This window comes from Buteo buteo, chromosome 4 (genome assembly GCF_964188355.1).
Source record: "Buteo buteo chromosome 4, bButBut1.hap1.1, whole genome shotgun sequence".
NCBI classification, from domain to species: domain Eukaryota; kingdom Metazoa; phylum Chordata; class Aves; order Accipitriformes; family Accipitridae; genus Buteo; species Buteo buteo.
This window is the reverse complement of record NC_134174.1, coordinates 48,576,136-48,604,063: the sequence shown is the minus strand read 5'-3', so window position 1 is coordinate 48,604,063 and position 27,928 is coordinate 48,576,136. Positions and strand designations below refer to the sequence as shown.

At 39.9% G+C, this 27,928-nt stretch overlaps 2 protein-coding genes across 15 annotated transcripts in view; both read left to right on the top strand.

The window, feature by feature from the left end:
- Positions 1 to 1,411, top strand: part of LOC142030191 (WASH complex subunit 2-like) — a 38,392-nt gene extending 36,981 nt beyond the window's left edge. For all 7 annotated transcript variants that reach the window (XM_075025949.1, XM_075025952.1, XM_075025951.1 and 4 more), the window contains one exon: positions 927 to 1,411. In XM_075025949.1, coding sequence (XP_074882050.1) covers positions 927 to 1,063 — 137 coding nt within the window. In that variant the 3' untranslated portion in view covers positions 1,064 to 1,411. The remainder of the gene's footprint in view (positions 1 to 926) is intronic.
- Positions 1,055 to 26,745, top strand: ZFAND4 (zinc finger AN1-type containing 4). 8 transcript variants are annotated; one of them, XM_075025957.1, is made up of 12 exons: positions 1,055 to 1,194; positions 2,610 to 2,720; positions 3,416 to 3,690; positions 5,144 to 5,446; positions 12,669 to 12,744; positions 12,840 to 12,907; positions 14,037 to 14,223; positions 18,400 to 18,547; positions 19,360 to 20,541; positions 21,167 to 21,221; positions 23,593 to 23,707; positions 25,837 to 26,745. In XM_075025957.1, exons 4-12 carry the CDS (start codon positions 5,263 to 5,265, stop codon positions 25,970 to 25,972), a joined length of 2,151 nt encoding a protein of 716 aa, XP_074882058.1. In that variant the 5' UTR covers positions 1,055 to 1,194; positions 2,610 to 2,720; positions 3,416 to 3,690; positions 5,144 to 5,262; the 3' UTR covers positions 25,973 to 26,745. The 8 variants fall into 8 exon arrangements, with proteins under 8 accessions (XP_074882058.1, XP_074882057.1, XP_074882060.1 ...); XM_075025956.1 differs by lacking the exons at positions 2,610 to 2,720; positions 3,416 to 3,690 and having other exon boundaries at positions 1,065 to 1,194; positions 23,590 to 23,707; XM_075025955.1 differs by lacking the exons at positions 1,055 to 1,194; positions 2,610 to 2,720; positions 3,416 to 3,690 and adding an exon at positions 3,950 to 4,151 and having other exon boundaries at positions 23,590 to 23,707.
- Positions 26,746 to 27,928: the final 1,183 nt, after the last annotated feature.

The following is a 27,928-nucleotide window of genomic DNA, read 5'->3' as shown; positions in this document are numbered from 1 at the left end:
TAAATTTAAAACCTTAGCATATAGGAAGAGATATGCTGTTGTGTGTGCCCAGGAAACCTTAGGGCAACACTTCAGTGTGTGTATGGTAGCAGCGCCATCTCTTTCCATGAGCACAGTCCTAAACACAACCAGCACTAGCCACAGCAAGAACTGCAGGTCTGTGAGCTCTGCTGCTGGGACAGGGTATCCAGGTTGGAGGGTTTCATTTATACCTATTGTTATCCTTCAGAAGAGAACTCTGTCTTAATAGCAACATGATATTTTCCACTTTGTGGTCCTACTTATTCGTAACGGAAATGCTTGTATTGAGGAAGGTGGTGGGAGATCTTGATTCAGGACTGTAGACAGACTTTTTGAATATATAGTGGGATGGCAGTTGTAGCTGTCTGCCTCCTTGCATCTTAGCTGTGCTCTGTTCTCAAGTGATTTATGCTGCATTCTTATTGTGCTGTAGATCAAAGACACTTGTATGGCTAGTGGATGTCACAACAGTAGTCGCTAGCAAGTACCATCTTTTCTGATTTTCTTTGGCAACAGCCTCACAGCTCTTGGACCTCTCAGGTTCCTCACACGCTAATGTTCTAGATAAGAGGGATGTGGCACTTGCATGATGGAATTTATTGTGGAGATTTAATTTATTAGTACTTCTCAAATGCTTATGAGAGCTTGAACATGTTATAAAATACAAGTATTATGCTGCTCTACTGAGAAGAAAAAATATTCTTAATTTGACTTACAGCTAACAGCTCCCACGTATGTCCTTACAAATGCATCTAGAATTGCAAGCAGCAGGAAAACATTTGTTTATCACAGAATGTCCTTGGCAGTTACTGCTGTGTGCTGTAGACTCTTATGTACAACGTTACTTCTGTTTGGCAGTCACTTCACATTAAAATCTCTATATTTTTTTTTTCCTTCCCCTTTAGATGATATCTTCTCTAGCAGCCAAGTCAAGATACCCACTCCCAAAAGCAGATCTTCCCAAGCAGCCTCAGAAGCAAAATCTGAAAGCAAGACACTGAGCACATTTGATGACCCGCTAAATGCCTTTGGAGGCCAGTAGCCAAGGGGAGTGTGTTGCAGAGATGAAGCCTTCCTTATGCCCTGTCCAGTACTAACGCTCTGGATCCTCTAATCCAGTAGAGCTGAAATGAGATCGCTGTGGATATTAAATGAGATTATCCATTTGAAATGGTTAGTATTCTCTTGTGCTGGGTATAATTGTGCTAAATGATTTATTTTTTAAAAAAAGACAGTAACCTCCTGCTATCTTGTTTCCATGGTGCCCAGATGAATATAGCCTGTGCAATAACTGCAGTGAAGTAATCTATTATACAAAGTATAGTTTGTTTTATTGAACAGATCTATAGAGAAAATAATTGGTAAACAGTAAATGGAGTCTGCTAAACCAGATCTGTCTGTATGTCTTACTTTCCTCTTTACCACTTGCTAAGGATGTCTGCATCATGACTTGAAAACAACCAAAACCACTACCATGCCTTGTCTGAGTTAGCTGCCAATCTACTGAGCTAATGTTAGGGTAAGGCTGGGTTCTTTTATCAGGTACAGCTTCTCCTCTTATGTAATCAAGCAGTTAAAAAATCTTAGTGCAGGACTTGACACCAGATAGAGATAAGGTATTTAGTATTGGCAGCTAATGTGGTCTATAAAAATGACAATGGTTAAAACTTCTCTGCCAGAAAGTGTGTTACAGATGAGCACCTAGTGCTCCATGAAAACAACAGAAACCTAACATTGTCTCCCATTCAAGTTGTAAGCCACTAAATGAGATTTTTCACCTGCCTGGATTTGCCAAAGTTTTGAAAATAACACTTTCCAAGAAGTCCATCTGTACTGAGCATGCTTGGTCACTTCCAGGTTAACAAGGCTATGGGCATACCTTAGTGCAGAGACTCACTTGTGCCCAGAGGCTTGTTGTCTGCTTTGCTTTCTCATCTGTAACACATTGTAGGCTGTTTACAGGAGGTTGCTATTTTGTGGAATCCCTTTAACTGTCCAATGCATTTGGCTTAACCTACTTGCTTCCTGTATTTTCTAGATTGCCCTTCTGGAACTGATGCCATTAACCATACTTGATGCCTAATGGTAGACACTTGCTCTCCTGCATGCATACAAACAGAGCAAATGCACAAATGTAGAAGGATCAAATGTTCCTCTTATTTTACCAGTGACTGCTTGCAATTCTGACTTTAAAACTAGATGCGCTGGTTTTTAGATAGCAATATACTACTTATCTGTTCTGCTTTCTGTGAATTTAAAGTATGTGCTTAGAGGACTCCTTTGAGAGCAATTCCCACTTTCACTGAAGCCCTTGTTCTGAGACATCTGCTTGAGTCTCTTCTTTCTCAAGTTGGATTCACTTTATCAGGCATGGTAAATACTACAGCTGAAGCATCTAGCGCTAATGAGGGTAAAGCAGAAGGAAAGGTTGGAAGGGATAAAGGAGAAACATTGATTTGTGCCATAGGTGGGCCTGGCAATGATTCATGTTAAGTGGGGGCTAAGTTGAGAGTAGCAGCTTGGAAAAGAATGTGGGAGCTATTTGCAAATGGGTGTCTACAGTGAGAGCACTTGTGCTTTATTTATAGGCATTACATCTGCTGCATATGCCTCATACGTGATTTGGACTGCTGCTTTACTCCTTTCTTCTGTGCTTAGAAGGGCTTCAAAGACATACTGGGGGAAAGAGGAAAAAGACGGTGAATTTTTCTCTTTCTTTTCTGCATCCTCCTTTCTTCTTGGCCCTTCACATTAATAACTTCTATTAGCATTGCAAAGAGTGTTGTTCACAAGCCAAGAACCCTGGGGGCCAAAAGCTGTTGGAGTAAAACAAGAAAAAGCTCTTGCCGTAAAGCCTTTCTTAAACTTTAATGTGAAAGCTCAGTAGAGAAACGCTCTTGACAGAAACTTGCACCATGACGTAGATCAAAGCCTTTCTTCTACCCCAAGTCTTTCTAAACTGGCATGGGGACAGTCTCTTCCCCCTATGAAAATGTGTGGTCCTCAGTTAACTCCCAGTAACACACTGTGAATCCTGGTCTAGGCATTTCACTTTTGGGAGGGCTTGGTCTGAGCAGTGGCTTTTTAAACTGAGTTTTGGTTTGGTGTGTCTTTTTTTGCAAATGTGATAACCCATGGCTGCATTTTCTGGGAAGGGCAGAGCTGGAGGCCCAGTGTTACAGCACCCAGAACTTGCTCAGCACTCTTTGTCAGAGGGCTTCCATACCTGCTACGTGCGTGTGAAAAACCACAGTATTTGTTCTGAGTGTTTTAACTGGGCCTGAAACCTAACAGCTTGAATCAGGGTAGGCCTTGCATAATTTAAAACCTAAAGAGAAAGTAAAGTGGTTAATGTAATTAGCACCTCCTAATCAGCTAAGCTTGTTTTCTCTAGTATTTTGCCAGAAGACTGATCCTCTGAGGGAAGCACTGCTCCTGGACACCTTAGACTGAAGCAGGATTAGAGTCGAGTGCTGACCTTGAGTACCGGTGCCTGAGAGCAGTGCTCCTCTCCCTGCCAGCGGCCGGGGCTGCCCCGGGGGCCTCTGAGGAGACCGGGAGGCCTGCACAGGCTGGGAGTCCTCGTCATCCCGCTCCTGCTCTCACTGGGCCCAGCGCTGCGCTGGTAGGCATGAGGAAGCCCTGGGTGCCTCTCGGGTTGCGTTTGAGGTATAAATGCTGATTTTGCACGTTTTCCCTGAGAAAAGGCCAACGGTGCGCACGCAGCGTTAGGGCAGGGGCGAGCCCTTGGAGCCGCACCCCCCTCGGCCTTGCCCTTCCCCGCCAGCCCCGCCACCCCGTGCGGCGGGCGGGAGGCCACCGGGCCGCCGTCAGCCCCGCCCCCGCTAGACTACATGTCCCAGGAGCCACCGCGGCCCCCCCGCGCGGGCGGCTGTCACGTGACCGCCGTCGTTAGCTGTGGGGACGTTGCATCCGGGTCCTTCCCCGCGCACGCTCCGCGTCTTAACGACCACAACAAGCGAGAGCAGCGCGCCGCGGCCCGGCGGACACCCGCCCCGGACGGCGCCAGGAGCACCGCCCCTCGAGGGAGCCGATTGGGCGACCTGCCTGAGAACGGGTGTCGCATTGGCCCATAGGAGGACGCCTGGCGGGGATGTCATAAAGGCTAGGTAGGCGCGGAGGCTGCCGGGGAGTGAGTGGCGGCGTTGGTGGCGCTGCGGGCGGCTCCCGGGTCCTGCCCCTCTCCCGTAGCGGCGGCAGCTCCCCCTCCATGAGGCCCGCCGGAGCTGGCGCGCTCCTGTGAGGGGCGGCGGGCAGGTCTGCACGGGAGGAGAGGAGCCGCGTCTCCCCCCGAGCGGGCCCGGCGGCGGCGAGTGAGGTGAGACTCCACCCTCCCTCTTCCCGTCGCGGACCGGCTCGGCGGACGCCGGGTCCTCGCGGGTGCTGCTCCCTCAGGGGCCCTGAGGCGGGGGCGCCGGCCGCGGCGGGAGGAGAAGGGACAGTGCCGTTACCCCTTCCCTCCCCCGGCCCTGCCGCCGTGCAGTGCGTCCCTGGGGGGAAGGGGGTTGGTTCTCCCCCGAGGGCGGGCTGGGGGCACGGACGGTGGGGCCTCGCGTCCTTGCCGGAGTGTGAGGCCGCCCCGAGGCGCGGCAGCGGCGGGGGGGTGGGGGGTGGGCAGCTGCTCTCGCTCCTTTGTTTGCGGGCGCTCCGCTCTGCCGCCCCGGGGTGGGGGCTGGACCGGGCCGGTGGGAGCGCGGCGCTGCTGAGGGGGCAAAGCTGCCGTGTCCTCTGCCTTCCCCGAGCCTGGACGAGTCCCTGGTTTTATGTTTTTTCTGGAGTTTTTCTCCAGCTCTGACCCTGCTGAGGACTTAGCCCTTTTCAGGAGACTTTTGGTGTTAACATCGCAGGTCGGGTTGTCGCGTCGCTTGTGAAAACAAAACAAAAATAATAAAAGTAGTAGTAGGTAGGACCTGGGATGCTGGCTGAAACTAGAGTCCTAAACCTACCATGTTACTAATATCGTTTGCGGCTATCTGTTGCATGACCTAGATAGTAATTACTACTTCTTAATAGCTGTTTTATTATTCATCAAGAATAAATTGAAACTCCGTTTAACTGCTATGTTCAGATGTTGTTAGAACTATGCATGTTTGCTTTATAGGTGAAAAATCCAAAACATGAACAGCAATGCACCACACCTGTCCTCAAAGCTGACTTGGCTAGAAGTGGAATGTAGTTTCCTGACAGATCTTCTTACGAGAAAGTTGTAAATCCTTTGTAATGGCCAACAAGAAAGAGCCTCCTTTTTTCAATGAAGATAATATGGGACCATTTCACTACAAGCTTCCTTTTTATGAAACTATGGAGCTCTTCATTGAAACGCTCACAGGAACATGCTTTGAACTGCGAGTTTCCCCCTTCGAAACAGTTATTTCTGTGAAAGCCAAAATTCAAAGACTAGAAGGTACTATTCTCTCTTAATTTCAGCATAAATTTTATCACTTTAGAGGAAGTCTTGTTTTACAAATTATAATTGCTAAAAGCAAACCAGATGATGTAAATGACTTGTTCAGTAATATCTATATAAACTAGGTGCTCAGTTTATGGCTTAGGTTTAATTGGAATTGAGTTGTTTTTCTGTTCTTTCCTTTTCCTATCAGTTCATGGCTTAGGCTTCACTGGAATTGGTATTTTTGCGCTTCTTTTATTTTCTTGGGTTTTTTGTATATCATTATTAAGATAAATCTTAAAAGGTCTGTGGTAAATCATTAACTGTTTTGATACTACATGGGATATAGTATTTTTGATGTGGAAAGGATTCTCTGACATAAGTCAGAGCGTTGCACTATGTCTGTATTGCAACTGCCTGAGCATACTTTAAACTAGGTGCTATGGTTGTTGCTTCTTAGGTTAGTCAGTTTATGGTTTGTTTATGATACTGCAGTCACAAGAGCAACTGCAGTGCAGGCAAATCCCAAAGGCAGCTTGAAGTTACTGATTTGAATTTTGTTTAGGTGAGTGATCTTTTGTTGGTAGAGGTCTGGCTGAGCAATGCTTTGTCTTAAAGCGATGAACTTGGCACATCTTACAAAGTGCAAACCTCCTTTAAGTTATGAGGACAATCCTGGTGCTAATGCAAGGAGAAAACGTGTAGGTTAGTCCTCTCTCACCCCTTTCCCTCTATGATGGGAGTGATCCTGCATAAAAGAATGGGATTTGAAAGATGTATGTATACTTCAAACCATTGCATCCTCTTTCTCACTTTGCAGGAGTTAAAGAACTGTGTTGCTGCACAGGCTGAGAGTACCAGAGTTGCTAATTTTAAGAAAAGGGAACTTCTCTTTCCCCAGTATACCAGTCCATGTTTTTCGTGCTTCTGTCTGTGTGGAACTCACCCTCTGGGAGGTGTAATATGATGCTTTAGACTCGAATCTAAGATACTCTCCTCCTCTTATGGAAATCTGGGCTAATGGACTGAAAAAAAAAGTAGCTGGCACAAGTCTTAAAATACAGAAGCATTGCAACAATAGGGGTGACTTTTTGCTAGTAAGGTCACATAGTAGAAGCTCCACCATGCAGATAACTAGAGTTTACATCAGTGTAGCTACATTAGTGCAGCTATGTGGATATGCTTTTGTTTCCTGTGGACAGGGGCATAATTAATCACAAGTCAGAGAACGTGTTGAGATGCTCCTGGAGGCTAGAGGTGAAACAAGAAAAGGGTTTTTCTTCTCCGTGATTGAATACAGGCGTAGGAGAGATGCAAGCAGATATGTGATAGAATGCTAACTAAGAGTAAATTAAAAGGGAGCACAGGCAGTAGCGTACAGGAGAAGGCAGGCTATCTGGACAGTATAGATGAAGGAGTGAGCTTTAAAGGATGCATGAAGAGACTAGTGGGAGATGTGAGGAAGAAAAATTTGAATTTCTTGTAGTTCAAAATAGAAGACTGTGAATAGACATATTGAATTATTCTTGCAGTTTATTTTTGTCAGATGGGGGTGCCTAGCTTACAAAAGTATCATAATTTCTTATTAGAAGAACAGCTCAGTAATAAAGTTATGGTTTTGCTTATTCAGAATTTTGTTCACATATTGTAGTTCATAGGATGATAAGGTAATTAATGGCTTAGGTGCCTGCTGTATAGATTTAATTATTAATAAGTAAATTTTATAAAAACATGGAATATAAGAGTTCACTGGTGCTTATCATTGAATTGTTAGAAATCAGTTGAAATACTTTGATGCTCCAGAACAGAGTTAAAATACCTGTAATATCCTGACTAATATAATTTATGGGAGGCAGAGTGAAAACAGATTGATCGGCTGTGTGTGAAGGAGACAGATACACAATGACAAATTAATTTGATGTTGCATTTGGGGTTGCTATTACATGTAAAAAAATAATTAACAACTTTTCAGTGGTGAAGTTCCTATTACAGTGCACAAGTTCAAGCAACGAGTTGCTCAGGTGGAATGAAAATCCTAAAGTAGTTTTGCTGTTGTGATTCAACATGGGAAGCAGAAAGCTTACATCTGTTCCTGTTTCTGCTGCTGTTTTTCACTTTTTGTTACTGTATCGTGTCAACTTTCACAGGGTGTGAACGGCTTCTACACTGCTGGGATACTATATAGGGTCCCTAGCACACATATTGTCTGCGTGGACATCCTTCATTGAGGATGGATGGTATGTAAGCATACAAAAAGACAAGTTTTGGGAGAATGATCTGAGACCTGAGATCTCCAAGAACAAAATCCAGAATCGTATCGGAATTTAACAAATTTATTCAAATGACCCTAAAGCCTCTAATTGTGAGAGGCTAATAATAAAACTAAATCAAGACAAACTGATCTTTGTCAACAACTGGAATATCAGTAGCTGTACACTGTCTGCACTGTAACAAGAAAGGATAATATGGATGGCATGTTAGGAATTTTGTATACTTCTGATATTGTTTGTCATTCTTGGTGCCTGTTTAATGATCTGATATGGAAAGGGTTTGTTTAGACAGCTGTAGTAGACATTGGTACCTTACTCCAGATCTCCAGCTTTCTGTTTCCAGTTGGTTTTAGTCATAAAAAATATGGGTAAGAATTTATTAATGGGTTAAATCTCAGTGCAAGTCTACTCATAAACTGAAGTTAAAGCAGATCTGATGTGTGTTTGGATCAGATCCAGGCATTTGTGCTTAAATATGCCCCATGTGAAGTAAGCACTTGGTATCCAAAAATTTAGATTTGTTTTAATCCTGACTTTGGAGCCACCTAGGGTAAATTGCTCCTAGTCTCAGATTCACTGAATGAGCCTTTTAAACTGGTACACTGGAGAAGAAATAGCTCCCTTGGTCTCTACTGGTGGCATAAATGCTAGAATACACCTAGCCAGCAGCATAGCTTAGTGTTGTCAGCAGTGCTACCTACTCCATTGGTTTTACTTGTTGTTGATTATTTGTATTTGAAAGCAGGATCGTGTGTTGATGGACATGGATAGGATGGTATCTGAGTTTCAAGGTGACATGAAAGACTGAGCTTTAACACATGAATGGTACTTAAAAATAGCAGGATTTAATGGAAATAGCAGGATTTAATTGAAAAAGGAAACAGCTTTTTTTTCTTTTTTTTTAACTGAGATCTCTTCTTGCTTCCTCCATTGCACAAGTCTTTGTAGCTGCTGGGCTGGACAAAGTTTAGTATTCTTCATTCAGAAACACCAATTATTATATTGAATTTTATAGAAGGAACATTCAGATAGTGTATTCCTAGTAGTGGTTAATTCTTTCATCTGTTAAAGAACCATAGATAATACCTGCAAACATGTTTGTTCAGTAAGATAGGATTGAGTCTCAAGGGAGGAGGTGGGGTTTGGGATTTGGTGTTGGTAGTATTATTATCATTAACTTGCAGGAATTAATTTCCATTCTACAGTATGGAGTGTTAAGACTTTCATTTACATAGCTAGCTTTGAAATAAGAAAAACCCACACAGTCATGGTTTGTTCAGTGACTGCTTGCAACTGAATTTTATGATCTGTGTATGTGGAAACATCTACTGTTTTAGATGAAAATTTAGGTGTTCTCTTGTTCCTGTGTTATTGTAAAGGGGAAAACCAGAACTAACTTTCAGAGTACATCTTAATTTGGAATGCTTCTGTTCAGCAGGGAACAACAGGTGCAGCAGTAATTTTGTTGTACGTGTGTGTACTTTCAATTCATCATGAGAGTTATTTTTCTTTGGTCTTTTTGCTGTCATTATTTTGCTGCCTATACACAGCAGCTTCACCTTAAGTGAAAGGAACTGGATGAATGTCAAGCAGACTTCTTTTGGATTTTGTAATTTCTTTCAATATTCTGTGAATTCAGAGTATGTCATAATGCTATTTATTACTACTTGCATTAGAGAAAATAGCTATGCTTCTGTCAGGACTGGAGTAGGTGGATTGCACAAGTGTAACGAGTCTTTAACAATCTTGCTTTTCTTCTGTCTACTACTTTTCCTCTGTTTCCTGCTGGTCCCTGGCTTGTTTACTGAAGCTTTTTTTAGGCTTATCCCTTGTCTGAGCTGGGAAAATGTTCCTGCAAAATGCAAGCCTGTGCCCAGATCAGGTGGCTAGAGCAGCATCTGGAAGGTGTAAATATGGTCATCTTTGTCAGGAAACTTTATGGCCCTGTATTCAGTTACTGGTGACTCGCTGTTGTTACAGTCTCTGCTTTGTCAGTCCCTAGGATAAAGAGGAGGTCAGTACTGACCACCGTTTACAATGACGTAGTTTACTATCATGCAAATGAAAGCTGGGGGGGTTGACTGTTATGAAAACGGTCCTGCTGCTGGAAGTTGTGAACCTTTGCACCTCTTCCCTAGTGTAGCTAGTTTGAGGGGGAAAATAGGACTGTGAGCCCAACCTCTCTGTAAGCAGGAACAAAAAGTAAATGTTTAAGAACGTCTCCAGCGTTTTCAACATTGGATGAAAGATTAGTACACTGTTTGAGCTTTGACTTTGAAATGTTTGTGGTGGCTTTAAACATAGTAACCTTCTACCCACAACATAAAATCAAGTTTGTTCTGAAAAAATCTATGGGTTTTTTTTCTGGGTCAGACTTGACTACATCAATTTCTCTGGTGAGCCTACTTAGCATTCCAGAAAGAAGAGTAAAGGAGTGAAGCTTAAGGGTGTATCTGATACAGTGACTCAGAGACAGGATGGAGTACCTACTTCTCTCCTCTCCTCCTCCAATTTTAGTAGGTCAGAGTGTCAGCACAACTGCAGCCATTTCAATAGACAGTTTGCAAAGGCTTCTGTCCTCCTATAGCATCACCTGGCTAGCCCACTTCCATTTGAGCATTGAGATGTAGCTTATTGCCCTACTTTCCTCTCTTCTCGGTACTAATTTAGAGCAGGCCAGTGGATGGCTATCTCACAGTTCTCATTATTGTTGCCAGTTTTACATGCTGATCTCATGTGCAAATTTCTCCTCAAAAAAGCCTTACTGTAATCCAGAAAACGGACAGCTGATGCATATTTTCCTGCACCTGAACCTATAAAGCAAGTACCATTTCCTTTATGTATAAATACAGAATTCTTAGAAAGCAAGATAAAAGGGAATTAGTAATAAAGACTTGTCTGTTTCCCATTACAGCAGAGTATAGTCTTTTCATCTGTTCATTTCATCAAAAATACGTTGTCATTGTTGAACGAACAAAAACATGTTTCATTGCAGTACTGCCAGTTGCAAGCCAGCCTTTTTAACGAATACTTTCTTGGTTTATCAAAGTAATTGGAAATTGCTCCTTGGAGGCTGCTGAAACCATAACAAATGCAGACAGTAATGACTGTAATCAGGAGAGTGCAAAACAACGCAGAAAAGAACTTCACTGTAGACTCACTAGCTGTTGCCAGCTTGTTCTTGGTTTGCTTACACTGCAGACTTGAAACATAACCAATAACCAGTTATTAAATAGCTGGCAGTGTAGTAGCAATTATGTTAGTCTACTATATGAACATATTCCCCTCATACATGTCTTGTGGACTTCAGAGGATATAAGATTCACGTTAAATGCCATCCAAGTGAAGTAAAGTTGTGTTGGTCATTCATAAAAGAGGAGATCTAGATGTGAGCTGTGGTGAGAAAAGGAAATTGTCATCCTCTCTAAAACTTAAATAATAACAGTGACAGTTCCTCCAAAGTGCACTCTCTCTTCTATATGGGGATGTCCACTTAGCATGTGTCCTGCTTGCCTGTTGAATCTGCTTGGACTTTCACCAGAATGTGGTCCGCTTTTCTTCCTTGCTGATGATGGGTGTTGGAAGCTTTGTGCCATTCCTTGAGCTACGAAGGGGCTACTTAACTGACCTTATGCCACAGCTTGCTAAGCACTCTTGCAGGCCTTGGGAAGCTGAGATGTTTTTGGAAGCTATCTGGAAGACGATGATCTTTGTGTTCCCGTCTTGCTAGATGTATTTTGGGAAGTCTTACTGTGTAGCATTGCTACTTGCATCTCCTTTTAAGTGTCTGAACATACATTGTATGAAAGTATAAGATAAGGTTATTTTAATGGAACCTTTTGGACAGTGAGATCTTAATTACCTGGAATTCACTATACAAATTGAACAACAGTACTTCTTTTTGATGCTGAAGAGAAGATTTTTTTTTTCCAAAGGCAAAAAAGACAGCTATTCATCTTCCTGTTAGCCTTAATTTTTTTTTTTTTTGTGATCCAACATGTCTCATCCTTTCATAACTGTCCTGGTTTGTATTCTATCCAAAATTTGGAAAGTGGCAGCATTCTAGTAAAAATGTCTGAAGACCTCAGGTTGTATCAGCTTATTCTTTTTACCTTTAATGTGTATTACATCTGTATCTCTATGAGTTGACTACGCAGACAAAAAGCAACAAAGTTAATCATTATGTAGAATATGGATTTTTAATAAGGAACAAATATTCAGTATGCTTACTTTCTTTTAACTAAAAATAGTTAGCCAAATCCGTCCCAGAACTTGAGCTGACAATGAGTATTACTGGATATGAGTAATAAAATGTTGTGATGGCCTAAAAGAACACCCACAACAAAATAAAAGTGTTTGTAGTATGAAGTTTGACTGACTGCTGTGGCACTATATTGTACATGTGAACTTTCAGGTTCCAAACCAAGTAGTGATAAAAACACATTTACAGCTGTCACCACTGTAATAGAGCTGCCACCAGTTACCTTAATGCGACCTTGTCTTTACTGTGAGTAATACAGAATATCAATCTGTGATTAAATTATTTGGCAGTTCTATAGTTACAAGTTTTTTCCTGTTTTTCCTGTCAGTAGACATAAAGTTCTGAGGTACAGATAACAGGAAAAAACCTCCTTCATCGGATGACTGGAAAAGAACAAGTATTCAATGAGCCTGAAGCAGTTTAATACTTCTCCAGACCCCTTGTTGAGCCAAAAGATTGAACTCTGTGTGTGAGCACCAGCCCGCTGAAAATCTTAACTTTGTTCTTAATAACTATTTGAGAGGTTGGATATCATGACTGAAGGCTGCTCAATTGCCTGTCCTTGTCCTGCTTCCTCTCTTCTTTCCCGTGACCCACTTTCTCGCCTCTCCTCCATTACCCCCACATTCTTCAAAAAGCAAAATTCCTCAAAAGCCCACTCACCAAGCTCCAATTTTAATAGTCTTTTGTTTGTTTTTTTTTTTAGGTATTCCTGTCTCTCAGCAGCACTTAATTTGGAATAATACAGAACTGAAGGATGACTATTGTTTGAATGATTATAAGTAAGTATAGAATAAAATTGCAATTAATGTTTCTAAATGATTGTTAGCTTAAGCAATAGAAAATGCTACAAAAATTTATTTATTGTTATTTACAGCATTTCAGAAGGCTGCACTCTGAAGTTAGTTCTGGCTATGCGAGGTGGACCTATTAACACTAGAAGAGGTAGGTGTTAACTCAGTTAAAAATAGTGGGTTTCATGCAACCACTTATAACTGCAATGCATCTTATAACTGTAAACAGATTCTCTTAGCTAAGCATTTTAGACAAGCAGACTTCAGTTCCAAATTAGTTGGAAAAGTACTTTACAAACAGAGGGATTTTTTTCTTCTTTTTTTTCTTAGCATACCAAGTGCACCATCTTTTTCATTTTGTTTACCCCTACTTTAACAAGTATCTTTGTACGTATAGAATCAAGTCTTAAAATCAGCAATTCTTCACCTGCAGAAAAAACAATACTGTAATGTCATTATACAAATAGTTTTTAAAATCTTGTTAGTAAGAATCAGGTATTGGTTTAATCTAATTATAAACTTGGTTATTTGGATCATCTATAGAAGAATGAAAATGGAGAAATCCCCTTGATAATTTTAACTTGGAAAAAAACTCAGCATATCTTCTAGATTGGTGTCGTGGTTTAACCCCAGCCAGCAACTAAACACCACACAGCTGCTCACTCACTTCCCCCCCCCCGCCCCCCCCCCCAGTGGGATGGGGGAGAAAATCGGGAAAAAGAAGCAAAACCCGCGGGTTGAGATAAGAACGGTTTAATAGAACAGAAAAGAAGAAACTAATAATGATAACACTAATAAAATGACAACAGCAATAATGAAAGGATTGGAATGTACAATGTGCAATTGCTCGCCACCCACCGACCGACACCCAGCCAGTCCCCCAGCGGTGATTCCCTGCCCCCACTTCACAGTTCCTAAACTAGTTGGGACATCACATGGTATGGAATACACTGTTGGCCAGTTTGGGTCAGGTGCCCTGGCTGTGCCCTGTGCCAACTTCTTGTGCCCCTCCAGCTTTCTCACTGGCTGGGCATGAGAAGCTGAAAAATCCTTGACTTTAGTCTAAACACTACTTAGCAACAAATGAAAACATCAGTGTTATCAACATTCTTCACATACTGAACTCAAAACATAGCACCTTACCAGCTACTAAGAAGATAGTTAACTCTATCCCAGCTGAAACTAGGACAATTGGAAATTCCCATTGTAAACTGAGGCGAGCTCTCAAAGGTGATCAAAACAATAATAGTTTGGTTTTATTCTTTTTTTTCTCTTTGTAGTTCCTGTGGAAGACCCTATCAGGGAAATGGCTGAATACATGGATCCCACTAGAGATGAGATCTGGGAGAAAGGGCCATCCAACAAACAAGTTACCTTCTTAGTATATCGAGAAGGAGATCAGTTGAATTTCTTCCGTGTAGTAGACCGGGGAGATGGCACTTTAACACCATTATCTGAATCTTTGAGGTAAAGTTGGTTCTAATCTTTATATTATTCTTAAGGGAATGCTGTGTAATTTTCAGCCTTATTTGTTGACATTATCAAAAGAATATCTGGAATATATCTGGAATATTGCAAGAATTGTGCCCTAAGGGCTGCTAAAATGCTGTAACTGGATGGCCTAACAACACAGTAGTACTTGCAGTCAGTGGTCATGCTGTCGGTCGTCTATCGCTGTGTGTGTCTATTGAGTGAGATAAAGCTGACCTCGTGCTTAAGGCAATTCTCAACGTTCCAGCCCTTTCTAAAAGGGAACATTTCACAGGAGAGTCAGTTTGGCAATAAAGATATTAAAAACTTTGGTTAAGTACTTTCTCTTCCATCTTAAGGTATTTGTCTAGTTTTATAAACATTTCTCTGTTCACAGCATAAACTTTCATATGGATATGACTTGAACCAAATGATTAGTCAGGACGATAGCAGATTGGCAGTGCAAAATCCTGAGAGTGTTTGTCTGAAGTTTCAGAGAAACTGGGGGGCTTGGAGGGGAGGGAGTTGTTTTGTTTCGGGGGAGGATTGTTTTGTTGGGGGGTGGGAGTGGTTTCGGTTTGGGTTTTTTTGGTTGGGGGGGTGTTGTGTGTTACTGAAATAATTACCAATAGAGCTAGCCTTTGGACATAATTAGGTCTCAGATTAGCTACTGTTGAGGTACTAAACTTGTCTCAATCACTGTCACAGAATCAAAGTACTGTTATCAGAAGAGCAGGTATGTCACTTAAGCTGCTACATTGTAGTAAACAGATTAGTAGGCTTTTTCCTAAAGCTGTCAAAATTGATAATATCTACTAAAAATTATTAGATTCTGTCTTTATACTGCAGCTTTTGGGTAGGTTTTTTTATCCCCTGAAGGACTTAGTATTTGTACAACTGTAAGGAAAAGGAGTCCCTATTCTGGAGACTAGCTGCATTTTCTCTGAGGCTAAGTCTTGCACTGTTTTAAGTAACTATTCTTGTTCCTGTTTGCAAAGTTGAAACTTTGTACTGGGTTTATATTCAGTATGATTCAGTGTGCTTACATTCAGAGTGATATTACTCTTACAAAAGTTCATAAGAGATCTGTACTTAAGAGCTACAGGCTGAATGAAATACCAAGGTTGAATTCCCACATCATTACACAGAGTAGAAAGAGCTAGTGTTTGGTATACAATTACTAGAGAGAAAGAGGAGGAAAGATATAAGTATTTTAGATCTGTGATCTTATCTTTCAGCCCTTGCACTCTTTTTCAGTAAATAGGCTCATATGGTATTGTCTGTAGATTTGAAATAGCTAAAAACCACCATTATCATGTAAGAACTTAGAACCTTGCTGCTTCATTGGGCTAGTACACTTGTGGAAAGAGGAGCAGACATGTGTAATTCCTGTTCTTACTGATACCCTGCCTATTACCAAATTGTTCCCTTTTACCTTTTCACTCCAAAGAACATACAAACCAATCCAAAGAGCTAGGACTGTGGATGCTATACTGTGAGTTGATGCAACAAGTTGTCAGAAGGAGCTTGAACTTTCATTTTTCAGTATAATAGGCTCCCTGGTATCTCTCTGCATGTTCAAATTTGTGTATGTGTGTGTGATGATGATTCCCCGCCCCCCCCCCATTTAAAACTAGCATGGACAATTGTGTGAAACTCCTAGTCCTTTTCAATTAGGTAATCCTAGAGTATAGATTAAGTAGTAATTTACTTGAGGTTGGCTAAATGTAGCAAACCGGAGGAATAAACCATGCTCTCTTGGCTCTTTCAAGGCATCTTGGTAAGCCTTTCAAAGAGCAACAGCATGTATAAAAGTCAAATACATTATGCATAATAATGTGCTGTCTCTGGTCAAATGATCCAGTTAGGTTGGAAGCCACCTGAGTTGAAAACATTCAGCTTGACTTATTTCTCTTCCTCTGTGCTTTCTATAGGTGTTCGTTTATTAGCTTTCCTACTAGGGCAGACAGTAATTGGGGGAGGGTGGGGGAGGAAATCCTAACTTTTGAATTTGTTACTATGGCTGGGTCAGACTTTGTGGGAAATGGGAAAAGTAGCAAAGGGAGGAGAGAATGGAAAAAAATCAGACTTCTTCATTTGATCTTTATAGAGGAAGGCTTGCAAATCATCCTGAACGCTAGTGTTTTTCACACTGGCAGTTAAATGTGTTTATGTGTGTGAGTATACTGGTGACTGAGCATTTTGAGGCGCTTGTTTATCAGCTTTTCTCACATTGCTTGTGTGTGGAGCAGAATTTACTGAGTGCAGTTTAGAAATGAGACATTGGTTTGGGTTTTGTTTTATAGTTCTCCAGATCATTTTCTTTTATCTGTGGTTAAGTTAATGGTTAAAACTTGACAAGATGTAAACACATGCAATGATTATTGTCTCTGGATTAAAAGGAAGTTGTTGAAGTTGTGGTATAAGACTCCAGGCACCAGTGTCAGAAGAGTTTCATTGAGCTACTAATCATTTTTGAGGCATGCATTTTATGAGCAAGTTCTCAGGAATGTTGACACCTATGGGCAAAGTAAATTTGAAATTTACTCATTGAAAAATGGGCTAAAAGCATCATCAAGAACAAAGCTCTCTGTCCAACTTTTATAATTTTACAATCACATTAAAGCAAAAAATCATTTTGTTACTCTTTTTTTTGTGTGTGTGTGTGTTATTGGCTCCTGGTTAGCCAGAAAATGCAAGAAAAAGGATAACAATTCTTTTTGCATTAAAAAAAAGCCAAACAAAAAAACAACCAAACATGTGAGACATACCGCTTTTCTTCCTATCCTTGCCTTGAAGGAAGGGAAGCTCAAAGAATTATTTTGAGTTGGTGACTTAAGACTTTGCAGAGTTAAAATTCTGAAATGATTCTTTAGTGATGAATCTTTACCAGGAGAGGTATGTGATATGCATGCTGACTGTCCCATTATGGAGCTTTTCAGTTTTGGGTAAAAAGTGACTGGACTATTTTGCTGACTCTTGTTTTAAATTTGCTGCCATCTTGCTCTTAAAGATCTGTCTCCCAGCTGTGTTGCCTTTGGAATTTTGCTACATTTTAGGAAATGGATTTGGAGAGTCAGTGCAAAAATACTGGCTTTTGAGTAAGGGCAGCAGAGTATTTCCAAGAATCAGGTAAGATGCCAGCTCTAATTAGTGAAATTTTTTTTTTTGGTACTGACTTTCTCGTGATCTTTAGTTCTTCCTTGGTCCCTTCTGGAGAGTAGAAACTTTAGTTAAATCTACTAAGATATTTGTATGAACACAAGGGAATTGCCTGATTGTCACAATTTCTAGATGCCAACAGCCTAATGTAAGAATTAAAACACTCTTTAAAATGTACTATATACAGTGTTGAAAATGCATCAATTTGTAATGAATTGGACACTCCTAATAGTTCTTTCATTTCACTGTCAAATGTTGGATGTGTGTTGGTGATTAATGCTTTATTGCTTTATAGGAAAAACAAGTCAGATACTGACTTTAAAACATTGAGTTTTTGCATTCTGTTAGAATACAGAATGGAAAAAGGCAATGTGATGCTATAAATTTCCAGTGACTACTGAGTTAAAATATTTTGTCTTGGGAGTAGCAATTCTGATCTGTTTATTTTTTTCCAAATGTGAGACTCTTTGGAAACCTAAACTGATCCTTTTTTATTTTTTTTTTTTATTTTGAAAAGGAGAAATAGAATATCACATCCACATGGGTGACCCCTCCATTTCCATTTATGGTGAGAACACCCCTCAGGATGGATAGAAATTTGGACTTTCCTTCCATGCCAGTGTCTGGTTAATTGGAAAACTGATCAGCTTGTTGTCTGAGTCACACAGTTAACAGCTTTGGCCATACCTTCAGGAGACATTTGTGGAACTGGATATCCCCTCTGTGGGGAAAATATATAGTGAGTGTGAACCAACTGTATATGGCATAACAACTTCCCAGAAGCGTGGCTATGTTCTGATTTCAGCATCTTCACTTTGTGTGAGCATCTTATAAGGAATGCTTATGTGCTAAAATAAACGGATTTGAAATGTCTTTGCATACAGTTTTACATAATGCTTTGTCAACAGATCAACTACGGATATGACTTTCTAGTTGTGAGAATAGTCTACATTGAAAACGTAATTAAATTACTTGATTAGAGGGTGAACACAAACTTTCTTTTATTTTCAGCGGTGGTTCAGTTTATAATTTATATGCTGATGATGAAGATGAGACAGAGGCATCACCTTCTGGCCAACAGATTATTGAGAATTCAATTACTATGAATAAAATGAAACTGCTCAAGGCAAAGATGGAGAACATGAATCTGAGTAAAAAGGTGAAGTTATGATTTCAGTCTATCGTAAAATGTCTTGCACTTTCCTAGTGCTGGCTTTCCTAAAAAGCAGGTCAGATACTTTGCTGTCTTGGGAAGTGAAGTGATGAAGGGTAGATGATTTCTTTGTTGTTTAAGTAAATGCTGTTGTATAAATGTTCTGCTGTGGGGCATTAGCTTTACTTGCATCTACCTGTCTGTGTTCAAAGAATTCACTACTGGTCCTGGGTTTATTTGTGTGGGTGGTTTAGGGTGGGGGGGGGGTGTTGGTTTTTTTTTGTTTTGTTTTTCCTTCTGATACTTTAAGTAGCATTGTTTTGCAGTACCACTCTGGTAAAAATCAATGTTTCTCTTAAATGAAACTTCATTAGAAATGCTGTAACTGAAAGGCCTATACAGTTAAATATGAGAATGAGATTACCTAGAAGAGAAAACATTATGTTGGTGTTCATGTCTATCTAGGTTACCTAGATGTAAAATGAAGATAGTACACTGTCTTTCATTGTTCGTCTTGTTTGAGACTCTAAGCTCTTCTGGATAACTTTGGTGGCATTCTGGCTTCCTTTTCCTAGTCCTCTGACATGCGGCCTATTTACTAAAAAGTCCTATCAGTTATAATCTTTGATTTTATTATTCAGATGTTGGGGTGAAATCGTGATGGCTAGTAATAGATGAGGGAGTAGAAAGAATGGTTTGGTCCTTTTTGGCCTTACACTGTCTGAATTCCTGGGAATATGATCTCAGTCAGGTCTTTGAATGCAACTGTAATTCAGATACTAATTGTTGTTGTATGTGGTTTTTGTTTTTTTTAATAGCCTAAAAAAACTGTCAAGGTGAAACCTCGTCCTCCAATGGCTCCTCGACCATCTAGTGGCTCAGTGGCTGCTGCTCGTCATCGTTTTTTAAGAGTGCTCCCCCATATGGGACAGTCCTGCCTACCTCCTCCTGGGAATTCATATCACTCAGAGTCTTCCCAAAACGCACTTTCAGCATTGGCTACTTTGGCCACTGCTGGTAGAACAATGCCATCCACAACTAATGACTTTCTTCAGGAAGATGACACCTGGCAGAGCAGCTCTTGGTCTCAGTCAGTTAGTAGCATCAGGTTACCTCCGAAAATATCTCGTGTCGAACTAGAAAATGCAAAACTACCTACAAATAGTATTCTGACTCCGGTTTCATCTCTGCTTGCAAATTCAGAAAAAGCATCTGAAAATGTGACCTCAACAAGTGAGGAGGATCCTGTTTTATTTCCCAACCTAACAAATGTGGAACTATATGGAACAGAAGAAAAACTTCTACCTGAAACAGATGCTTTTGCTTTGTTAACAGAAGCAAGCACCACTGAACAGTGTAGTGAGATATATGACATAGGAAAGGTGAACCCAGAACTTGAACTGTCTAATGGAGATGAAGAAGCTAAGGTTGTAGAGCAACATAGAAAACCTATTAGCAAAGTGCTGAGCACTGCAGCAATGGGGGCTGGTCTTCTCAGTACTCGTGAATTAAGTCCTCAGAAAAATCTGCTTTTGTCACCTCTTCGGTATTCACCGCAAGTGGCACGTCACAGTTCTCTGAAACCACAAGCACAACCCAAATGCTTTGAGGCTGGTAACTTGAGATCTACAGCCTCCCCTAACATGCTTCAATCATTGGAAGTCCGAAGTATAGCAGACTCCTCTTTTTCTAGGACTACTAGATTTCATAGTGTGAAAGTAGAGTCACTTGGCAAAAGACCTGATGTGATTTCTAAAGCAGAGACTAGGGACATCACAGCTGTGGCTAACAAGGCATCCAGAGAACCTGTGAGTTCTGTAAGTAACTTAGGATTTCTGGCTTCGCTGGCCCGAAGCGCAAACAGGGAAAGTTTACAGAGTTCCTGTGGGACGGGCAGGTTTCGGACTTCTGGTATTGCACTACCTACAAACCTGCAGCATTTTCAGGAAGAAAGCTTTAGGAAAACTGCTCCTCCAAAAGAAGCTGCTGAGTATATTCTAGTGAGTACTCATGCTTCTAAAGAAATGGAAGTTTTCCTGTCTTTTCTGGTACTGGCATTATGACAATATACTTTCATGTGTGTGTCTGTCTTTTCAGGGAAGGCAGATGTGAAGAGGGAGGTGTACTTAAATCCCTGATAGTCTTAAACTGTTTTCTGAATTCCTGTTGGTATCTTAACTGCCCATTTATCCAAATGGGTCCTAGAAGTAATTTTTCATAAAGATTAAAGTGGTTGTTCAGTTCACAACTAAAATTACTAGTTATTGTAATGATAAAATTGTGAATGTCTGTGGCTGAAGTGTCATCTGACTTCTGCTGCTCACTAATTGTCATTTATTCCAAAGTTTGCCCTGTGGCTGGCACCATATGTGCCTAGCTTCAGATCTGTAATGTACTTTGTTGTTTTGGTGTGTTATAAAGTATGGGGAGACTATTAAATAGTCATTTTGAGTAAGGCTTTATATTGCAGAATTTTAATTTTGTGTACAGAAGTTGTCTTGGACTCTTCGTAGGTACGTTGATTGATAAAACATTGATTTCAAATAGACAGATACAAGACTGCTTAACTTTTCATTTAATTTCCATCTGCTAGTAATTTCCTTGTGGAATTTTTTTTTTTTTCAGTCTGCGCATGGGCTTGGAATGAATGGAAGTATTGCAGCTGTAGGGAAAAGAGTAGGTAAGTAATGTGACTTAAATAATAATTGAAGATGACTCTTTAATCTTTCCTGATGTATCACATGTATAGAGGATAATAATAATTGTAATCATTGTATGCCTTATCTTTGTAAGGCGTATGGCTTTCTAAGTCCTTGCTGTATAACACTTCTATAGCATGGTATAACTTTTAATATCTTAAGCAATTCTTTAACATACAGATGTCATCCAGATCTTAGGTAGACATAACTGTGACTCTTTCATAGCTTTTTTAATACTTAGTGAATCCTGCATGTCATCTGTAGACATGAACATGAGTTTTTGCTCTGAAGTTTCCAAAAGGTCAGTTCTATGAATACTTCTAAGTGTATTAAAATCAGAGCCAAATTTATTGGTAGCATCTTCTTTAGGACTAGAGCCTGAGCCAGAAGGATTTGACAAAAGAAAAGTGGGGAAGAAGCAGTAAGGGCATAGATGCTGAAGATTACTGATGTAGTGCAGATTTTTCTCTATTTTTTTGTGGTGGGCATCATTCTTTCTACTCTAGTCTTGGTAACTGTGGAGTGCTTAATGCTTGACATCTACTGAAAATTGATATGTTGTGACTAAATATTAATTTATTACGTGATTAATTCTCTTGGAAGGAATGGAATTGTCTAGATTAGTACTTCTAAAAGTCTTAAGACAGTGAGCTAAAGTTTCTCAGCACAATTAACTTCTTCACATCTTTGACTTGCAGTTTGCAGGTTTTCTTTTCTTTCTGTATGACCTTAGGTAAAGAGAGGCAGGCATGTATTCCAGGATTTTAAGTTGTAGGTATAGAGAATGAGCTAGGAGATAGATCTTCAAATAGCAGCTGCAACAGGAAGAATTATGTAATTGTAATGACATGGGAGCAAAAGCTGCTAAAATAGTGGATTGTATTTTTGTTTCACAACTGGAGGTTCAGCTTTTAATTGGCACTCAATAAACGGGTCTGTCCTTATCTACTCCATGGTAAAAGAGGTGATACCCTAATAGTTACATCTGCATGATGGGGAAGCCTACTATCGTCTGTGTCATTTTGGATAGAACTATGAAGAAGACAGTCCTCTGGTGTATCTTATGTCAGATAAAAGTGTATTTTGCGGAAGGTTCCGGACATGAGAGAGACAAAGTTCGTGTCCTCATATCACGCAGGCTCTTGAGAGAAAGGTGGCTGGTAATGATCTGTTCTGTAGCTGGTGAAAGGACAGGTTCAGTTTACATGTAGTTGCTGTAGGGACTGTAAATGTGAGGACAGGTGTATTGTTTTTTCTGTTTAAATGTGGTCCACAGCAGGAGCTGTTTTCAAGCTCTGTCTTTTTTCACAAACTGGGCTAAAGGATGCTTTTGAAATAGTATGCTTTTAGATGATGAAATTGATAGCATGGACAAACATTGCCTGGAAGTTTCGATGCTGAATAACGATGCAATAGCACTGGTTGGTAGTAGTGACTGCAATATGTAATGACTGCCTGGTGTTACTATTGAATGTAGCCTGCTGTATCTCAGCTGAGAAATGACTGTTGGGATTAAAGGTGTGCTGGACAAAAAATATTTCTGAACTCATGAGGTCACTTTTGGGGAGCATCCTGACAATATAGCAGTAGAAGCACTGAAATAATGTTTCAGAGGATGCGTTGCTCACTTTCACTGTCCAAGCTTATGGTAAATATACATAAGCAAGTTGTGGACGAAGAGCTTGCTTCTACAGAGGGAAGGAAGATGCCTTTTCTTTACATGCTCTCCAGTTAGTAAAGCAACAGCCAAGAATTACAGGGCAAAAAGTCAAAGTAAAGTAAACTTTTAAGTACAGAAATTGTACAAACACCTGCAAAGTGCCTTATGAAACCATGTAGCTAAATAGAGGCCTGTAGTCCAATAATGTACATTTCTTGCAATTATGGAGTACCAGCAAGATTTTAAAATGTTGCAGTACTTATTTGGCAAACTGAGTTATTAGCTACTGAATATACTAGATGCTTCAATGCCCAATTGATTCTTTGAAAAGCAGTGCTTTCCCAATCACATTATATGTTTTCATTTTGCATTTGGGAAGACCATTAGGAGATGTGTTTCTTGATTTCTTCTGTAACTTCTTGCTTATGTGAACTTTTAACATGTGTTAAAAATAATGGGTCTAAGTCCCTCATTGTGCTGCCTTTTCCAAAGGTGTTCCTAGGCTTGAGGTGTGTTTTTCTGTTTTGGCTTTTGGGTTTTTTTCCTCTCTGTTTAGGCTTTGGGGTTCCCACCTGAAGTATCCTAAGAAATGCAGAATTAATCTGGGTTTCAAAAGATAACATTTAACTAGTTTGTGATCAGGAATAAGTAAAAATAAAATGTCTTTGCTGTCTTTCTACCTCTGAAAGCAGGTGAAGCAACCCATCTTCCACCTGTGAATGGCTCAATTCAAGCAAAAAAGAAAATTACAAAGCATTGCTTTCTTTGTGGCAAGAAAACTGGATTGGCAACCAGCTATGAGTGCAGGTAGGCTGAGTGTATAATCAGCTGTTGTTTAAAATTGATAGCTGGGTTAACCAAAAGGTTTTCTATGCTGCATGGTATTCCTTAAGTGTAGCAAATCAAAAGACAACCTTTAAAAAGTTGCAATTCTCAGTTCAGCAAAACTCCAGGAGTTAAAATTCAGGAATGTTGTACCTGTTCTGCTGCTGGAGTGTATGTTCTTCCAGGAAAATCAAGAAATGCAAGGTATCAGAATGCAAGATATCAGGAAATAACATGACTAGAAAAAAAGAACAATGACATTTTATACTGGTGTGGGGAGAACTTGCTACAGATCTATGTTCTGCAGACTTTCTCAAGAATAATTATATTGTTAACAACTTGAGGAAAAACTGGTTTTGTTACAATTTTTCAGAAAATCTTCCTCAGATTTGGCCCTTTTCTAACACATCTGCACAGTTTGTGAATTTAAATGAATTTATGTTTGACAACTTTTTTATTTTATGGGTGTTCTGTTTCTTGTGAGACTTCAGTCACCTTTGAGCATCTAGAGCATCTCAAAAGCAGAATGCCAGAGTGCTGGTCCCCCAAATCATGACTTGCAGACAACACAAGAGACCTGGCACTAGGTGGTGATCACTGGAAACTTAAAAAAAAAAACAAACAAAAAAAAAAAAACAAAACAACAACCAGAAAAACCACCCCGCTTTCTCTGTTGATCTTAGTTCTCAAAGTATTGTTTCCCACAAGATATTCTTTTCTCAGTATCATTTCCCATGAGCTAGTGAGGTTTGGGAACTGCTGCACTGAGAGGGCTACATTTGAAGCTGGTCTTGGTTCATGCCAATCAACAGCAAAATGAACAAGACTTCTGCCATTGGGGAATTGTGCTGGAGAGTTTCAGTGTGAGGAACTGCCTCCTTACTGACTCTTCAGTCTTTGATTTTGAAACAGTTTTGGACACTGCACGCTTTCCTGCTGAGCAAATAGCTGCAAGCTCTTCTACAAGTAACTAAGCAGCTTGCTTAAGGTTTAAAATGAAGCACAGAAAAAGGTGGGAATCACACATCTCCAAAAATAGCATTTGTTCTAGTTTTAAAAGGAGCAATCATATGTCCTTTTACTAGAATGGAACATGAACCAGATAGAGAATACTGTCAAATGAGAGAACTGGTGGTTATGGGACCAAAGAAAAGCAAATTTATTACCAGGCACAGAAAGCCTCAGAACAGCTGCAGAGTTCATTACGAACCCAGATGGATAGATAGATAAATAGAGGACTATAGTCTAATAGTGAGACAGTAAGTTGGATGAGTAATGTTTAATCCATTTCAAGAGAATTTTGATTTTGAATTATGTCATTGTTTTACTGTCAAGAAGCAACTTTATCAAATAATCAGGCAACAGAACACTAATATTAGTCTCCACTTAAAGCACTTGTCCAGATCAGATACAACATCCAGAGTATGCTTTTCTCCTGTTAGGAATCTTAGCTGCTGAGCTGTCAAGTCTGAAGGCAAAAATCATAATCTTAACTCATTGAAATTGCAACTGATATTGGATAGATGCACCTTTATCCAGTCATATAGGAAGTCATGTTCCCTATAGTTAGTCTGTCTGATGTCTTTACAGCTGATTAAATCTGTATTTATTAATCTCAAATGACTAATTTGAGTTTATGCCAGGCAGAAGTTGTGCTGAACTAAACATCTGTTTTGGTGGTCTGAATTATGTGGTGGTTTTGAATTGAAATGTATTATGTGGATTTCACCTGATGCCATTATTTTAGTTCCATGGTTTTGTCCTCTGAATTCTACCAACTGATGTTGTGTGAGGTCTTTAAAATGAAATAAAATAAATCAAAGCCCATCATTCTTGATTTATAAGTGTGTTTGATCCTTGCTAGTTGATTCTAGGAGTACTGATCTTGCTTAACTTCCCAGCTGAAAAGACTGTTGGGTCAAAACTCCAATGTTCAGTTACAAAAATGTCATTTTGTTTACCCCAACAGTTAATATTATCAGTCAAGGATGATTAGAGTCTAAGCAGTTATGTGAAATAAACAAGACATGATTAAGCCAAAGGGCTCCCAGCATGTCAGAGAGTTAAAAGCTTCTAAAAGCTTGTAACTTCTAATATTCTTGATTCTTCAGATGTGGAAACAACTTCTGTGCAACACACCGTTATGCAGAGACTCACACCTGTACCTACGACTATAAGAGTGCAGGGCGAAGGTATTTGCAGGAGACCAATCCCGTCGTTAGTGCACCAAAGCTTCCCAAAATCTAACATGATTGTGCTGCATGTGGCCATTCTGCCATTGAAGAATTGTATTACATTGAGAGAAGCACTTGCTTAAACTGCATAATTTTGCCATGCTCCATATTTAAAGATTTGCCAAGTAACAAAAGCACATGAGGATGCATCCTATCGAAGAATAATGTGAACACTACTGCAGTTAAAACTTTTCTTCTTTAGTGAATGAAAAGTTAAAGATTAGTTTTTAAAAACTTACACTATGATTTAACTGTTACTGCACGTCTTGTGTTGTGTTTTATATTTGGAAAAGCTATTTCACTAGACAAGTCTTTAAAAGATGCACTTTACTAACTTTATTTACTGTATAACCAGACTTGAGGGGGTGTTGTAATGAGGGTGTCATGTAATGTCTTCTGTACTCTTGCGTTTTTTGTCCATTGCGTGGTATCTTCTAAGTTATTCCACTAGAAAGATCCTTCTCCCCCCCTTTCTTCAAACAGGCTATTTTGAGATTTTTAAGGGGGTAGTGTGTTCTGCCCCTCTGTTTCATTCAGATTGGTATTCATACACTGTGTATCCATTCTGAAAATGACATATCATGTTAATCACATTTTCTTAAAATAATACTGTTTATATGACAAGTTTGTTTTTAAATAGGAAATTCCCCCTTTGTTGCCGTTAAATATAAGGAACAACTTATTTTAACTTTTTTTGTATCGTAATTTTTTTAAGACTTCACAACTTGGTTTGTTAAGATGTTGAATGCTGTTACTGGAAGAAATTCTAATAAATATTAAATTTTATTCTGGTTTATGCTCTTATAAATGCACAAAATAACTTTTCCTCTCTTACAGCATACTCCTAAATTAAAAGTTGGGCTTGGGGGGGGGGAGGTTTTTTAATTTTTTTTTTTTTTTAGCACTGGTTCATATCTGTTCCTACTGAAGTTGGTGGGGAAAATTCCCACCAACTTCATAACTTCATTAGGAATAGTGTGACCAGCACTGTGTGCTTTAAGTAAACTTCCTGAAGTCTTACAGATGTACTAGCAAAGGCAAAATGGGTGTTCAACAAATGGCATGTATTAACCTGTAGCCTTTCTCCCCTCCAGCTGATACTGTACAAAGGCAGTTCAGTAATTGCATGAGACACCTCTGATGAGCGTGCAGCTACTGCAGAAGGTGATGTTGTAGGAATATACCTACTGAAAACCTTTCCTCTTTCATTCCCTTAATGTGTCTGAAATCGTCTTATAAGCTTATGTTGCTTGAGGTGTTCTAGTATAAATAGATTAATAAAAAACCTACAGAAAACCACCAAAACAACAGAAACCCCTCCATATTGCATCTAGGCAATTGAATGTCATGGTCCCTTTCTTGCCAGAGTCCTCAGCTACTTAGTTGGTTGTGGTATTAAAATGATCTATGCTGCATTCCAGTCAAACAGCAGCAGTTGATGAGCATGGCAATGAAAAGTTGGGCCAAAAAAAGAGGATCACTGAAAGGGAGAGAAGTAACTTGAAGAATTCTTATCCTCAGAGAAAATCCATTTCATGTAGTCCATCTGCAACTTCTTAAACCTTCTGGAGTTTTCAGAGAATGATGACCTCAGGAAAAAAATTTCAAAATCATTCTTCTGGGCAGTGATATGGTAAAAAAGTAGTTCTGTGTGTGTGACCCCTAGGCTTACTCTTGCTGGACAAAGTTGCACCTAGTATGAAGAACATGTTGTTACTGAGCAGTGCTAGGTACTGTAAACATGCTTGTAGTTTTTATTTCATCTCCAGCTTGGGGCAATATTTGATTCCGAAGGAAAAGAATAAGGAACGGGGCAAATGTACTAGTGTTTTCCCAACAGTTACTTATTTTCAGCTCAGCAACTTTCTTAAGACAGAGGTCTTGGTCTTTTTTTAGGTACAGTAGAGATTTGGTAAGAAGTGGACTTAAAATAATGTCAGCTGTCTTCACATAATCTGATTTTGCATAA

Bases quoted from the DNA above. Each gene is read 5' to 3' on its own strand.
- ZFAND4 (XM_075025956.1), top strand. From the start codon at position 5,263: ATGGCCAACAAGAAAGAGCCTCCTTTTTTCAATGAAGATAATATGGGA. The intron at 20,542-21,166 runs GTGAGTACTCAT...TTTTTTTTTCAG, and splicing joins AAGCTGCTGAGTATATTCTA to TCTGCGCATGGGCTTGGAAT. The intron at 23,708-25,836 runs GTAGGCTGAGTG...TTGATTCTTCAG, and splicing joins GCAACCAGCTATGAGTGCAG to ATGTGGAAACAACTTCTGTG.